This window comes from Oncorhynchus gorbuscha, linkage group LG01 (genome assembly GCF_021184085.1).
Source record: "Oncorhynchus gorbuscha isolate QuinsamMale2020 ecotype Even-year linkage group LG01, OgorEven_v1.0, whole genome shotgun sequence".
In the NCBI taxonomy this organism is placed as follows: Eukaryota; Metazoa; Chordata; class Actinopteri; order Salmoniformes; family Salmonidae; genus Oncorhynchus; species Oncorhynchus gorbuscha.
In genome coordinates this window covers 22,772,340-22,789,386 of record NC_060173.1, presented here as the reverse complement: position 1 = coordinate 22,789,386, position 17,047 = coordinate 22,772,340, and the positions used below count along the sequence as shown (strand labels likewise).

Genomic DNA, 17,047 nt, shown 5'->3' with positions numbered 1-17,047 from the left:
TCGTGCATGTGTGTGTTTGTGTCTCCCCTCTGGCTCGTATAGTGATGTTTGGCAGCCAGGGGCCAAACCAATCGGAATCCTCCTGGTGGGTGGGGGGGAGAAAGAGTCTGTAACAGGGGAGCAGAGACACCCCTGCCCTCTAATCAGTGAGTCCGTGTCTTTGATCTCTCCATTAACGAGAGACAAACACCGGGGGACGCCCCCCAGTTACAACACAGTTACTACAGCTCCTCTTCTTTTAACACGAGAGGGCTGCTGTTTTGTCATCCTGGCATCAAAGACTAGTGTTTTTATATTTTCAAATTCCAAAGTTTTCTACCTTTTTATGTTATGAGGTGTAGCTGTATAGAACCTTAAATGAAATATCCTAACAGTTGACCATTGGCTTGTGTTCATGCTATGTTTATTTATGAATAGTACTGTGCACAAGAAAGTCGCAGCTTACCTCGATTTGTCTTTGTTCGAAGGAGAAACCTCTAAATACAAGTTTTGTCACTCAGTCCATTCATGGTCGGGCAGGTTTTATCACATGCATTCTCTTTTCATTATTCATACAACTCTCTTTTTGTTTTACTTAGTCAGTCCTCTTTTATTTATGGAAGTCCCATTCTGGTGGAACTACAAGGTGAATTTCTCCCAAGGCTTGAAAGCCTCATATGTATGGAGGGAGGAGAAAGGAAGGTATACGTTTGTCAAGTTACTCCATTGCACACTCCTCCATTCATTCACTACAGAGGTAGGGACGAAGGGTGAGGGAAACACAAAACTGCACCAGGTACCACTAAATTGCTCTTGGCATTTGATCAAGCGCAGTGTAAAGTGTTTTAACACTTCATTAGGATTAGAGCTTGACAATTTACTGATTTACTACCTGGCTTGGTCCATTACTAGACTAACTCCAATGACTGTTTCTGTATAGTATATGAGCCAATATGATTTGTGTAGTCTCTCACTAGAGTCCCAGTGTGTTTCTTCTGCCACATGGAGCAGCCACCAGAAATTGACTCCAGGGTTATGTACAGTCCCTCTCTGGGGCCTAATTAATGTTGGAGGCAACATGAAACCCATCACCCCTGGGGGGTGCTCAGTGGATTCTTGTCTCTTCCTGTCTCACTCAGATGTGGTTAGCATCACTCATAAACAGTGCACTTAAAAGGGGAAGCCCATTTGTGTTAGTCCTTTAATAAATGATCCGTGTTGGAAAAACCCCAGTTGACATTCCCCTTTAAATAATAGAAGACCTTTAAAGGTAATCATAACATTGTGTGTGTATATATATATATATATATATATATATATATATATAACATAAAAAGAGTTTTCCATTGGAACACATGAGTGATTGTTGCTCATAATGGGCCTCTGTACACCTATCTAGATACTCCATAAAAAATCTGCCGTTTCCAGCTTCAATAGTTATTTACAACATTAACAATGTCTACACTGTATTTCTGATCAAGTTGATGTTATTTTAATGGACAAAACATTTGCTTTTCTTTCAAAAAAAGAATTTAAGTGACCCCAAACTTTTGAACTGTTGTGTGTGTATTTTTTTTGTTGCAGCCTGCTTCACACATTTTGAGCAACAGTCCATAATTTACCTGGCCCAAAACTCAGTGCCACAACCAGCTTATAGATTCTGCTCTTCATTCTCTGTATGTGAGAGCACCTTAACTTCCGCTTAGGTGACTTAGCTCTATTTATACATGGCTAAGTCTATTTGTCCGGTGGCTGTCTGTGTGGTAATATGTAAGTAAAAGAGAGAACTGGCTGAGGAGGTGTAGGGCCAGTGCCAGGACAGGTGTAGGCTGGACTGGGTCAGCCAGAGGAGACTGATTGATTTACTTAATTACGCATGCATGCACAAACACACACACACAACGGGGGCTAATCCTCTATGGTTTACGTCCACATGTCTGGGCTGGACCTCTTCCACCAGTCAGTCAGCAGGACTTACAGTAGAGCAGAGCTCTCTTTGTGATGGACCCGTGTTTGTTTGTGCCCTGACTTCCTCCTTCAAACAATCATAGATGCTCTAACTAAGAGTTTCACTGTTGGTGCTCTAGCCAACTCCCCTGGTATGCTGTGTTTGTCATCCCAAACATGTATGGCATGACGACAACGAGCGTAGAGGTGTTGGCTAAAGCATATTATTCAGATATGGCGGCTAGGCTAGAGAGTCCCGACTCCAACCCATGACGCTCCATTGGAGTGTTGTTGACTGTGTCTGCAGTGGCTCACTCTAACATGGGTGTTTGTGGCAACTAGGACGTGTGCAGATCCACCTGGATCAGGGAGGTTGGTGACCTCAGCAGAGACACTTCCTCATCGGTTATGGCGTCATGCCCATACAGGAAACCACAGTTGTGGTGGGATAGATCATGTTTCACAGCCCTCTGAGGGCTGGGAAAGGCCTCCACAATGAGTTAGGGGCCAAATAATAGGGTTTGTGTGAGACTGTGTGGAAAACTGTGTGCTAATTCCCAGGTAATGGGATATCCATGTGCCTTATCACATATTATACAACAGGTGGGTCTAATCCGGAATGCTGGTTGGTTAGAACCGCATTCCAGCCGGTGTCTATTCCGCATCTGGTCCGCATGCTGCCAGTTTGAGACCCCTGCTTTAACTCTGCATCAATCAAATAACTGTTATTTCCCTGTAGGGAGAATCTCAGAAATATTAATTGTGGGCTCATGTCTGATGGCAGATTTGATGAATTAATTTGAGATCTCTCTCACGCCATGCAGACAGACGGCTCTATGGGCAACGCTCTCTTTTTGATGACCTCATTACCAGGTCTCAGTGTTCTACTCTATTCCCAACTCTGTATACTTGTTTGTTCCATGTGACAGTGTATAAATATGTGACTGTACTGCAAAGATGATAGATGTCTCGCACTGAACATGTTCTTTCTCTCTTTTTCAGAGTAAGGACATAACGTTTCAGCTTCAGGAAGACTTGATGAAGGTCCTCAACGAGCTTTACACTGTAAGTTTGAATGTGTCATTTAATTGACTGTTTCCTGACTTACTATATCACCACAGTTGGAGCAAGGAGACAGATCTCTCACAGGATGTATAAATCTGAAGCATCCATTTAGAACTTCTTCTCACCACCAATTATGTCCAGTGTCTGGAAGTGGGAGAAGATGGAGCTAGATGAAACATGGCTGACATTCTGCAAAGTTTTCTGTTCCCAAATCTAGAATCTGTTTTGTTGACTTGACCATTTCTTGTTTCTCAAAACTGCATTGTTTAAAAGGAATGCAAGGGCGAATTGAGTTATTGCACAAGTGCACTTCACAGATTTGGCGTTCCCTAACGGAAATAAAGTGCATTTGGAAAGTATTCAGACCCCTTCCCTTTTTCCACATTTTGTTACGTTACAGTCTTATTCTAAAATATATCAAATCATTTTTTCCCTCATCGATATACACACAATACCCCATAATGACAAAGCAAAAACTGTTTTTTTGATTTTTTGTTTTTGCTAATGTATTAAAAATAAAAAAACATCCCTTATTTACGTAAGTATTCAGACACCTTGCTATGAGACCTGAATTTGAGCTTTGGGGAAGTGTACCAAAAAATGTCAGCAGCATTGAAGGTCCCCAAGAACACCGTGGCCTCCAATCATAAATGGAAGATATTTGGAACCACTGAGACTCTTCCTAGAGTTGAACGCACCGGCCAAACTGCACAATTGAGGGAAAGGGGCCTTGGTCAGGGAGGTGACCAAGAACCTGATGGTCACTTTGACAGAGCTCCAGAGTTCCTCTGTGGAAATGGGAAGGACGACTATCTCTACAGCACTCCACCAATCAGGCCTTTATGGTAGAGTAGCCAGATGGAAGCCACTCCTCAGCAAAAGCACCTCAGACTGGGGTGAAGGTTCACCTTCCAACAGGACAACGACCCTAAGCACACAGCCATTCAACGCAGGAGTGTCTGCGGAACAAGTTTCTGAATGTCCTTGAGAGGCCCGGCCTTGAACCCGATCGAACACCCCTGGAGAGGCCTGAAAATAGCTGTGCAGCGATGCTCCCCATCCAACTTGACATTAGCTTGAGAGGATCTGAAGAGAAGAATGAGAGAAACTCCCCAAATACAGGTGTGCCAAGCTTGTAGTACCCAAGAAAACTCGAGGCTGTAATCATTGTCAAAGGTGCTTCAACAAAGTACCGAGTAAAAGGGTCTGAATACTTTTTTATTTATAATACATTTTACCCCCTTTTCTCCCCAATTTCGTGGTATTCAATTGATAGTAATTACTATCTTGTCTCATCACTACAACTCCCATACGGGCTCGGGAGAGACGAAGGTCAAAAGCCATGCGTCCTCCGAAACACAACCCAACCAAGCCGCACTACTTCTTAACACAGCAGGCATCCAACCCGGAAGCCATCCGCACCAATGTGTCGGAGGAAACAGCGTGCACCTGGCTACCTTGGCTAGCGCGCACTGTGCCCGGCCCGCCACAGGAGTCGCTGGTGCGCGATGAGACAAGGATATCCCTACTGGCCAAACCCTCCCTAACCCGGACGACGCTAGGCTCCCGGTCATGGCCGGCTGCGACAGAGCCTGGGCGCGAACCCCCCCTGTTAAGTCTCGCTATTGTTACTTTACTGTTGCTCTTTAATTACTTGTTACTTTTATTCCTTTTTCTTATCGTATTTAAAAAAAACTGCATTGTTGGTTAGGGACTCATTTCTCTGTAAGGTCTACACATGTTGTATTCGGCACATGTGACTAATAACATTTGATTTGATGCTTAATTTGCTCCCATTTGTTAACAACACCGGTGGTGTATCTTGGGTATGACTGTAATCAGGTCACATGTTAGGAACAACTCTCAGCCTTAAATCTTGAGTAGGGCACTAAGAAAGGGCTCCCAGAACAGTGTCTACCTGGTCATACCTTAATGTAGCTGCAGGCTTCAATGTTGATCTGCTTTCCCTGCCATCTGTGGAGGATAGGCTGGTCCCAGAACAGTTTGTGCGGTCTTGCCTACGCCTTGGTCATTGTCACAAACGTTTCTGACGTTGGGGGAAGGCAGGGCGCTTAAATGACTGATCAATATTTAATTCGGCAGCATTATTGCTGCTTTCAGGCCTGTTATAGGGGCAGCAGAGATTCAAGTCCCCCAAGTGGCCATTGTTACCCTAATGACATGCTAATACGTCCAGGTAGAAGGGTATGGCCTGGGTCTACATGGCCTTGGTGTCAAGGCCATGTAGACCTACTCACATATATTGTATGACATGTAGTTTATGTACTTTCCCATTCATCTGGTGGCAATACTATCTGAATGTGTGGCTCATTCTCAACCAGCTGACCACAGCCCTCCACGTCAGGTCAATAACATCAAATGAACTTAATCACTCTGCACTGGTGATTGTAAGTGGTCAGGCACAATTCCAATAATCGATTCCGATGTGTAACCACAAAAGGGATATCATGCTATGATTACAGCATTGATTGTTATGGTAAAACACAAGGAAAAGATGGAGAAAGTTGGTAGAGCATGGCGCTTGTAACGCCAGGGTAGTGGGTTCGATCCCCGGGACCACCCATACGTAGAATGTATGCACACATGACTGTAAGTCGCTTTGGATAAAAGCGTCTGCTAAATGGCATATATTATTATTATTATTATATTAGAAAGGTTACTCTGTTGTCCCAGGAGACATTCAGCAGGGGTACAACTTCCCTGTAGCGGAATGAAGATTATGTTGTGTTCTACTTACAATCATCCATGACACGTGTAACGGCCACAGCTCAAAGTGTGTTAGTCCCTCTTGCTGCGGCTCAATTTGACCTGATTTACCCCTTGGTGCAGAAAAACACACACACACACTCAGTAGGCGATTGCATCACACAGCCACATGGGCCTGTGTGGCCAGAGCCTGTGAAATAACAGGTCTGGTCCCAGTCCTTCTAAATCTGTCCCTCTAAAAGAAACAGGGGAGAGTCAAAGTCAACACACCAGTGGTGCTCCAGACCAGTAAGTGAGGAGTATGGCTGCGGTTGGTCGCCCCTCTCTGGCGCTCTCCACTGGTCCCTATTACGTGGCTCTGGTCACCAGCACAAAATGTACAGGGCGAAGTCTGTTGTTCCACCCATTACCAAAATATATTTTTTGGGGTGGAAAGGAGATGTTTAGGTTTTAAACACGGTCTGTATTTTAATTCCGATTTGAGGTTATAATGTATACCGGCCAGTGGGACTGTAATTTACTCTACGCAGAGTCTGTTCATTCTGTTATGCCGCATGATCTCTTTTTATTTTTTCCATCTGCTTCGGAGTGACTATCTTCAGTGGCTTGGCAGGGGAGGGCAATAGTTCTGTTTGTGCCATCTTGCCAACTCCATTGCTACTGTATCATTGTCTGTTGGCAAGACGGCACAAATAAATCTGGGACTCGGCTCTAGGGCTGGCCTGCCACCACAGGGGAAAGGGTGCTGGTTCTCTCCGACCCAGCGGGCCACAGTGACAGCCAGGCTAAGGCCTCTCCCCAGCTGAGGCCTCTCCCGCTGTCCACACTGTTCATGACCTCTAAAGATCCTGAAAGAGAGAAATGTGTGTTTGTCAAAGTTCAGAGATCTTATAGCTTTTGGGTGGTTTAACAAGCTAGCTGATTGAGACAGGAGGAAAGCAATTTTTACAAAAACTTTACTAGAGTGAGTAGGTTAGTTGTGACCAGGGCTCGAAAACAATATATAACAATCCATTGGTAGCACTGGTGCTCCCAACTTTAAAAGTTAGGAGCACCATGGAATTTAGGAGCCCCAAAAAATAAGATTGTTTTAATTGATAGAGAGTCTATATTGGCCCTAATATTAATTCTAGCTAATCACATATTGTGCCCTAGAACCTAATATGTAACACTGTAAATACATTAAATGATTATAATAGCTAAAATGTTGATCAGAATACATAGTCATTTTTGGAATATCTGGTTTCTACATTGTGTAAAAGCACTATTTTCCTACTGAGAAAATGGTACATTATATCTTAAAAAATGTCAGGATCGTGATGATAACATGCAAGATTTTGTAAGTCGCTCTGGATAAGAGCGTCTGCTAAATGACTTAAATGTAATGTAAATGTAAGATATCTGTCATTCATTCATTGCTATGATCATTGATCTCCTGAAGAAGAAACCATCACTTTTCCTTTCTTTCTGTGCACCCAAATATTTGGATATACTGGTGAAGTTACCAGGTTGTCAGCTAGCTAGCCAATGAGGTAACAACAAAGTGTAAACGAATGCTTAACGATGTCGACACGCGAGTAGTTTTTGAATGGCTCATGGCATGGTTTATGAATGTAAAATGCAGTCCTGGCTATCAGCTATAGGAAGATAACATTGTTGCGCCAGTAGTATGGGTCAGATATTTTGACCTGGTTGGGCTAGAAGCTATCTGGTTTCACTGTAGTAATATTGGTGCAACCATGACGCTAACACATTTTCACTTCCTCGTTTCTCTAGGGTACTCAGAAACAACAGTGCAGAGAAGCTTTGTCAAAAATTATAATATGTCTGATCATTTGTTTGTTTGTTGATTGTATAGTCGCACGGTGCTCTCAAAATACAACTTTTGGTTGCACAGAGTCATATTTGGTCGCACTTTACATTCCCGTTGGTGGTAATTGTTAGTCCCATTGAGTCCCTGCCTTAATTTCTGTCAGCCTTCCATTCCAATCAAAGAGCCATTATGATGTGTTAAAAATAGTCTCTTGAACTCATGTCATGGTCCTTGAAGAAATCGGGGTTTACTTGAGGAGCAGTTGTACCTGGCTATTCATGAGTCACTCCCTAATGTTTTCTACAGTCATTTGAGTGTGAGTAATAGTAATAGCTCCCTCCTGTTTGGATAGCAATGAGTCAAACAAAAGGAAGTAGCTTTAATCAGCAGGTTACTGTGGAGGTAATGCTTCCCACTATGCCTGCGTCACTCCTCCTCGATTATGGTTCTGACGTATTGACATGGGGAGCATAACCACTTCAAATGTAGTGTATCACCAGATCTGAGTAAATACTATTTGAAATCTTTCAAATACTTTGAGCTTTAGCCTGCCTGGAGTGACAGGTGGGCGGGGCTTACACTGTACAGACTGTTCTATCGATTCTCTTGGCATGCTCAATCATGCACAGCTATAGGATTTGAACCCAGGTCTGCATAGCACTTCATGCCAAGCCATATTTGGTGTCTTTTGAAACTCCTGGCCTGAGGTTGCATTGCTTTCCACTTCAAAGGGGAGAGAACAGGGCTGTGTAAGTGGTTTAGTCTGTCAGTCTGTCACCATCTGATCTGATGTGGGCCCTGCCTGCTGGCACCCCTCTGACGGCACTCTGCTTTGGGCTACAGTAGCCAGGGATGATTGGATGTCTGTGGGTGGATTGAAGTCCCTCGGTGCCCCATTACAGAGCTATAGCATTTCCTACACAACTCGGATGGAGTGGTAATTCCAGCAAACTGCTAAGTGTAGATGTAATTCTCTGTAGCTGGAATGTCAAACTCAGAGCAATATGGTAAATGGGAACAGCAGTGAATCGTGTTTGTTGAGGTTGTAAGAGCATCATGTAAAAAGAGAGGTAATCGGCCTATGATTTGTGGTGGTGTAGGAGAGTCCTATTGTGAAGTAGAGCTGGAGAGTGATCTGTGAAGAGTGGGTGGGTAGTAGATGAAAGCTTTGTTTGTTTCAAAGTAGCCTCTGACTCTTACTGTGAGGTTGATTGACTCTGACCTCTTCATCCAACCCCCAGGTGATGAAGACTTACCACATGTACCACACGGAGAGCATTAGTGCAGAGAGCAAGCTGAAGGAGGCGGAGAAGCAGGAGGAGAAGCAGATCGGCCGGGCCGAGCCCGTCTTCAGCTATCGCCTAGAAGACAAACACCAGAGACGCAGCTCCGTCAAGAAGATTGAGAAGATGAAGGAAAAGGTACAGCACACTTATGCCTGATTCACACTATAGGGCCAAACCAAGCCAAGCAAAGCTGTACTGGGATGGCCTGCTTATGCCTCCATCATAGTTGGTGGAACTGTGCTAGAAAAGACTACGTGAAAAGGATCAGAGCCAGCACAGTATGGTTTGGGATGGCACGATGGTGTGAGAGGTCTTTACCAGGTCTTTACACTGGTAACAATGATAATGGTTGCTGAAGGGAAGGTTGGAATGTCTTCTCATTAAACACAGTTAGGGGTGAATCTCAGCCAGCTGCAATTAGTCAAGCTCAGACTATTATAGCTTCTATTTCTATGGTGATGCTCTCCTCTACATTAATATATTTTCCATTTCTATGGCCCAAACCTTGAACTCAGGTTGACATGCAGGTGTCCCTGAAAGTGTTTATCATTTGTAACAGAAACAGACTTCTATTGGCCAGCCAGACTTCTACTGGCCACCCCTCTGGTGTGTGTGTGTGTGTGTGTGTGTGTGTGTGTGTGTGTGTGTGTGTGTGTGTGTGTGTGTGTGTGTGTGTGTGTGTGTGTGTGTGTGTGTGTGTGTGTGTGTGTGTGTGTGTGTGAAACCACACTATGAACACTATCACTTGCAGCCAGATTGCTTTGTGTTATTCTCAGAAGGAACAGGCCTGTTTTATGTTAGAACTCTGTGACCAATTGTTTAATGGCCACAGGAACAACATTTTCTCACAGGCTCTTCCTGGAATGCGTTGGGATTGGGGGAAGCGTTAAAATATGGAAGACCGTGTCAGTGGGTGAGTCAGTGTCTATTGGCTAGTGACTAACAGTCTGTGTCTGGCAGGCAGCTAGGGAGGCAGGATGATGTCTGAATGAGCAGGGCTACCAGCTCCTGTTTGCCAATCATCCTGAGTTGTGTTGTGAGCGAGCCACCAGGCTGTGTACATGCAGACATGAAAGCATGCCCAGCTGTTCATAAAGGCATTTTTGCTGATTCATTTCTCTTTCTGTTTCTCTCTCTCTTTTTGTCTCGCTCCCTCTTCCTCTCTATTTGTCTCGCTCTCATTCATACCTATCTATCTCAGCGCCAGGCCAAGTACTCGGAGAACAAGCTGAAGTCAATTAAAGCACGGAACGAGTACCTGCTGACACTGGAGGCGACAAATTCCTCCGTCTTCAAGTACTACATCCACGACTTGTCTGACTTAATTGACGTAAGTAAACCGTTGGAAGAAATGTCCAGCTAAAGAATAGACTCCTTCATCTGTACTCTAAAACTGGGAATGTTTGGTTGACAGTGTGTTACCGAACAGTGTCTACTCCCTCTTCTCTCGTTAATAACCCCTAGGTGGTATCCACATTGGCACCCTATACCCTACATAGTGCACTTCTTTGGACCTGAGCCCTAAGGGCCCTTATCACAAGTAGTGAACTATAAAGGGCATAGGGTGCCATTTCGGACACAACCCCAAAGATCTGAAGGAAATTATACACGGAGTGTCCAAAATAGACCACAAGGTGTCGAAAGCACTCCACATGAATGCTGGCCCATGTTGACTCTAATGCTTCCCACATTTGTGCCAAGTTGGCTGGATGTCCTTTGGGTGGTGGACCATTCTTGATACACACAAGAAACTGTTGAGCATGAAAAACCCAGCAGCGTCTTTTATCTTGCCCATTCACGCTCTGAATGGCACACAAACAATGTCTCGAGGCTTAAAAATCCCCCTTTAACCCTTCTCCCCTTCATCTACACTGATTTGAAGTGGATTTAACAAGTGACATCAATAAGGGATCATAGCTTTCACCTGGATTCACCTGGTCAGTCTGTAATGGAAAGAGCATAATGTTTTGTACACTCAGTGTATGTCTGCTGCAGAGAGACAAGCTGCCGGAGAGATTCTGCCACAAACGGAGAGCTGCTTCTCAGTCTAAGCCTCTCCTCACTCCAGACTTCAAATGAAGTTGTCTGCCACCCAATCAGTATTTTTTCAAAAATCCCATCTCACTGCTACAGAAAATTGTATTACTCTTTTTTCTATCCTCATAATGCTGAAGAAACCCTGCCTTTCAGCAGTATTTTCTGAGTCCCTTTTTGAGGTCTGAACTGTGGAAAGAAACTGATGAGTTTAGCAGCAGAGCAGAAATCTGAGCGATGGTGAGAGAGGACACACACCAGACAGACTGTGGGATGGAAATTACTGAAGGAAGAGAATTAAAAAGCCCAGGAGATTATTAGCTTTTGTGATCCGAGCTACTCTACTATTCCAGTCTCAGTCCTCATATTATACACCATACTGCATGACTGACAGTACAGACAGAGAGTACAGACATACAGATAGTACAGGGGCTTGCGGAAGTATTCACCCCCCTTGGCATTTTACCTATTTTGTTGCCTTACAAATAGAATTTTGGGGGGGTTTGTATAATTTGATTTACACAACATGCCTACCACTTTGAAGATGCAAAATATTTTTTTCTTGTGAAACAAACAAGACAAAAGGCGTGCATAACTTTTCACCCCCCCCCCCCCCCAAAGTCAGTACATTGTAGAGCCACCTTTTGCAGCAATTACAGCTGCAAGTCTCTTGGAGTTTGTCTCTATAAGCTTGACACATCTAGCCACTGGGACTTTTGCCCATTCTTCAAGGCAAAACTGCTCCTTCAAGTTGGATGGGTTCTGCTGGTGTACAGCAATCTTTAAGTCATACCACAGATTCTCAATTGGATTGAGGTCTGAGATTTAACTAGGCCATTCCAAGACATTTAAATGTTTCCCCTTAAACCACTCAAGTGTGGCTTTAGCATTATGCTTATGGTCATTGTCCTGCTGGAAGGAGAACCTCTGTCCCAGTCTCAAATCTCTGGAAGACTGAAACAGGTTTCCCTCAAGAATTTTCCTTTATTTAGCGCCATCCATCATTCCTTCAATTCTGACCATTTTTCCTGTCGATGGAAAAACATCCCCACAGCATGATGCTGCCACCACCATGCTTCACTATTTGGTGCCGAAACCCGGGATATGAGCTGCGACGAAGAAGTGGCTGAAATGGCTGAGGAGGAACGTCGGCATGAAGCAGAAAGAATGAGACGAAAGCGGGGTACCATTCGAGGCGCAACAACGCAGATTTTGAATCAGATTGACGTGGAAATATCCCAGTCAAATCCGGATACCGATCACTTGAGTACATTGTTGGAATTGTTATCAGCTAAGGAGGACAGTTTGTTTGAACTCGATCGTGGAATTGAACAGTTAACGCCATTGGACGGATTGGAGGCAGAGATTGCATGCACAGAGGATTATGAAGAACTCATTATCATGCTGAAGAGTCGTGCACAAAGAGTGATAACGAAGAAACAGGACGTCAATCCACTACCAGCCCGGGTGAGTGACGCTAACTCAGTAAGACTACCAAAGTTGATTATTGAGAAATTCTATGGAGATGTCAGTATGTGGCAGGAGTTTTGGAGCCAGTATGAGACTGCTATTCACAACAATGATTCACTGTGTAAAAAGGAGAAGTTTATCGATCTGAAAACATATCTCACTGGACCAGCTGCAAAGGCAGTAGCAGGACTGATGTTAACAGACAGTAACTATGATGATGCAATCACTCTACCCAAGAGCAGATTTGGAAGGAAAGACCTTGTGATTAGTGCTCATATGTCAAAGCTGCTGAATCTCACACCTGTGAAGAAATCCTCTGATTTAAATGCATTGAGGCAGCTATATGATGAATGTGAAATTCAGATTAGGAGCCTGGAATCACTGGGTGTAGTGTCAGAATCCTATGGAAGCCTACTATTCCCAATCTTACTGCAGATGATTCCAGAGGACATGGCTCTTGACTATAGTCGTCAGAGGGGAGTAGATGATGAATGGAAAGTGTCTGAGATGATCAGTTTCCTACAGAAAGAGGTTCAGAGCAGGGAGAGAGCACTACAAATGACAAGATTATGCAACCAACAGAAAGAGAGCAAACCATGGAAGAAGTCATGCTTCTCCAATGAAATGAAACCAAAAAGACCCAACATGCCCTCTGCTGCAGCACTGCATACAGTCAGCCAGAAGGAACAACAAATGTGTCTATTTTGTGACAGTGCAGACCACAAATCAGAAAACTGCCCTGACTACAATATTGCTACACGCAAAGAGAAACTAAAGAACATGGGAAGATGCTTTGTATGTTTGGGACAGAGACACATAGCAAAGTTCTGTAAAGTCAAAGATGTGTCATGTGCAACATGTGGAAGCAGACATCACATTGCGGTGTGTACCAGTGAGAGGAGTGAGGTGCAACCCCCCTACTGTTTCTGTAGACGCTGTTGTTTCCTCAGTTATTCCCCATTCAGTGAAGATGAAACCAGATGGACAGAACACTGTTGCTACAAACGGCCAAGGCATGGGTAGAAGGCCCATCGGGCAGGAAGATAGCTCGTTGCTTACTAGATGGAGGCAGAGAAGCTTCATACATGAAAACCTTGTGAAGGGCTTGAAGCTACCAGTAATCAGACAAGAGGCACTCACTCTTCACACGTTTTGGCTCCTCTGCCTCAGCAACGTCCCAACGCAACACAGTGAAAGTCATCTTGGAGAATGTCTGGGACAAACAGCAGAGAATGGAGATAGAGGCAATTGAAACCCCACAAGTGTGCACAGCTGTGATGAAGGTTCCCGGTGAACGGATTCAGAATGAGCTCAGTAAAAGGGGACTGCAGCTCGCAGACTTTCCAGGAGATGACAATGATCCTGAACTCTCTGTCCTGATAGGAGCAGACTACTACTGGCAGATAGTATCAGGCAGAGTGGAGCGACTGACGGAGACGCTAGTTGCTTTAGAGAGCACCTTTGGATGGTCGGTGCAGGGACCCGTGTCCATGTCAAGTGTCGCCGAGGCAACCTGCATGTTCATCCCACTTGAAGACACACTAGTCTCCAAGCAACTACATGCATTCTGGGAGCTTGAGTCTTTGGGTATTCTAAGCGAGAAAACACAGAACCCAGAGGAAAACGAGGCTCAACAAAGGTTTGAGGAAACAACCACCTTCAAAGATGGGCGATACCATGTGGAGTTGCCATGGAAACGAGAAATGCCAGAACTCCAAGACAACTATACAATCGCCAATAAACGGTTTGAAGGTCTGAAGAAAAGACTGAAGAAGGATGTGACGTTGTGCAGCAGATACAATGAAGTAGTAGAAGACTACTTACAACAAGATATGGCAAAGTACGTGCCCAAGGACAACGCATCAAGTGCAGACAACGTAAAGTACTACTTACCTCACCATGCAGTACTCTGAGAAGATAAGGTGACGACAAAACTGAGAGTGGTGTTTGATGCCTCGTCCCATGAAGATGGCTGTCCATCCCTCAATGACTGTCTACTCACAGGACCGAACCTGAATCGGGATCTGCTCAGCGTTCTGATAAAGTTCAGACTACATGAGATCGCATTCATGGCAGACATCAAGAAAGCTTTCCTGCAGATATCCCTAGCAGAGAGAGACAGAGAAGCCGTGAGATTTCTATGGCTCACAGGCCCACCAAGGGGAGAAAATGAAGAGGAGCTGCGTGTGCTGAGGATGAAAAGAGTGGTATTTGGAGCTTCCCCAAGTCCATTTTTGCTGGCAGCTACAATCAGGAAGCACCTGAAACAATATGAAACAGAACAACCAGAAGTTGTAGAGATACTGAGAGTCACTCTACGTAAATGACTTCATTGCAAGTTCACGCAATGTTGAAGAGGCTTACCTTGTGACAACAACTGCAAAGTGAATGCTGTCGATTGCAGGCATGGACCTCTGTAAATGGATGACCAATTCTCCTGAATTGAAAACAAAATGGGAGGAGAGTACGACAACTGACCACCTGTTGACGCTAGAAACACAAGGATTAGTGCTGAAGGTTTTAGGCTTAGTATGGAGGCCGGAAAACGGATGACTTTGTGTTTGACCTCAGGCCGTTACTGAGCATTCTAAAGCAAAAGGAGAACACAAAGAGAAGTGTTCTGCAGTCGTCTGCACGTATCTTTGACCCTCTTGGTTTCATAACTCCCTTCACCATCAGGATCAAGTGCATGTTCCAGGAAATGTGGGAGAGGGGACTCAGCTGGGACGAAGAATTACCACCTGATCTGACACGAGAATGGCAACAGTGGTGTTCAGAACTACCCCAGTTACACCAGCTCACCATACCAAGGTGGTACAGAACAGACATGCGGCCCACAGAATAACCACACCCTGAAACTACATGTGTTCTGTGATGCAAGTGAAAGGGCTTACAGTGCAGTAGCTTACTTGCAAAGTGAGTCACAAGACAGGGAAACAACAAGTCTCGTCGCATCCAAGTCCAGGGTAGCCCCACTTAAGAAAATGACGCTGCCACGCCTGGAGCTCATGGGAGCTGTGATTGGAGCGAGACTAACAAACAACTTGATGACCACACTGAAAATGGAAGAAAAACAGATCAAAATGTGGAAAGACTCGATGATCGTGCTGCATTGGATTTGCAGCTCAGCTCAGAAATGGAAACAGTTTGTTGCGAACAGAGTGACGGAGATCCAGTCCTTGACCAATCCAGAGTCATGGTCACATATTGAAGGGAAAACTAATCCAGCTGACCTCCCTACAAGAGGACAAACTGTTCGAAACTTGACACAGAGTGAGCTATGGTGGAATGGACCCAGTTTTTAATAATGGATTTAATGGTGCTCTGTAGGATGTTCAAAGTTTTGGATATTTTTTTATAACCCAACCATGATCTGTACTTCTCCACAACTTTGTCCCTGTCCTGTTTGGAGAGCTCCTTGGTCTTCATGGTGCTGATTGCTTGGTGGTGCCCCTTGCTTAGTGGTCTTTCAGACTCTGGGGCCTTTCAGAACAGCTGTATATATACTGAGTTCATGTGACTGATCATGTGACACTTAGATTGCACACAAGTGGACATTATTTAACTAATTATGTGTTTTCTGAAGGTAATTGGTTGCACCAGATCTTCAAATTAGTTGATTCGGCTATTTCAGACACACCCGTTGCTGACAGGTGTATGAAATCGATCACACAGCCATGCAATCTCCTTAGACAAACATTGGCCATACAATGTCCTTACTGAAGAGCTCAGTGACTTTCAACATGGCATCGTCATAGAATGCCATGTATACCATTTAAATATATTTAATAATTAAAAAACAATACCTTATTTACACAAGTATTCAAACCCTTTGCTATGAGACTCGCATCCTGTTTCCATTGATCACCCTTGATGTTTCTGCAACTTCATTGGTGTCCACCTGTGTTAAATTCAATTGGTTGAACATGATTTGGAAAGGCACACACCTGTCTATATAAGGTCCCATAGTTGATAGTGCATGTCAGCGCAAAAACCAAGCCATGAGGTCAAAGGAATTTTCCATAGAGTGCAGAGAGACAATTGTGATGAGGCACAGACCTGGGAAAGGGTACCAAAAAATGTCTGCAGCATTGAAGGTCCCCAATAATTTTTTTTTTTTTTTTTTTTTTTTTATTTCACCTTTATTTAACCAGGTAGGCAAGTTGAGAACAAGTTCTCATTTACAATTGCGACCTGGCCAAGATAAAGCAAAGTAGTTCGACACATACAACGACACAGTTACACATGGAGTAAAACAAACATACAGTCAATAATACAGTAGAAACAAGTCTATATACGATGTGAGCAAATGAGGTGAGGTAAGGGAGTTAAAGGCAAATAAATGCCATGGTGGCAAAGTAAATACAATATAGCAAGTAAAACACTGGAATGGTAGATTTGCAGTGGAACAATGTGCAAAGTAGAAATAAAAATAATGGGGCGCAAAGGAGCTAAATAAATAAAATAAATACAGTAGGGAAAGAGGTAGTTGTTTGGGCTAAATTATAGGTGGGCTATGTACAGGTGCAGTAATCTGTGAGCTGCTCTGACAGCTGGTGCTTAAAGCTAGTGAGAGAGATAAGTGTTTCCAGTTTCAGAGATTTTTGTAGTTCGTTCCAGTCATTCGCAGCAGAGAACTGGAAGGAGAGGCGGCCAGAGAAAGAATTGGTTTTGGGGGTGATCAGAGAGATATACCTGCTGGAGCGCGTGCTACAGATGGGTGATG

General features: G+C 44.1%; 1 protein-coding gene across 5 annotated transcripts in view; it reads left to right on the top strand.

Moving 5' to 3' along the window:
• LOC124034742 (SLIT-ROBO Rho GTPase-activating protein 1-like) overlaps positions 1-17,047 on the top strand; it is a 152,919-nt gene that overhangs the window by 72,283 nt on the left and 63,589 nt on the right. For all 5 annotated transcript variants that reach the window (XM_046348257.1, XM_046348256.1, XM_046348255.1 and 2 more), the window contains exons 4-6: positions 2,929-2,991; positions 8,773-8,952; positions 10,019-10,147. In XM_046348257.1, the coding sequence (XP_046204213.1) occupies positions 2,929-2,991; positions 8,773-8,952; positions 10,019-10,147 (372 nt within the window). The remainder of the gene's footprint in view (positions 1-2,928; positions 2,992-8,772; positions 8,953-10,018; positions 10,148-17,047) is intronic.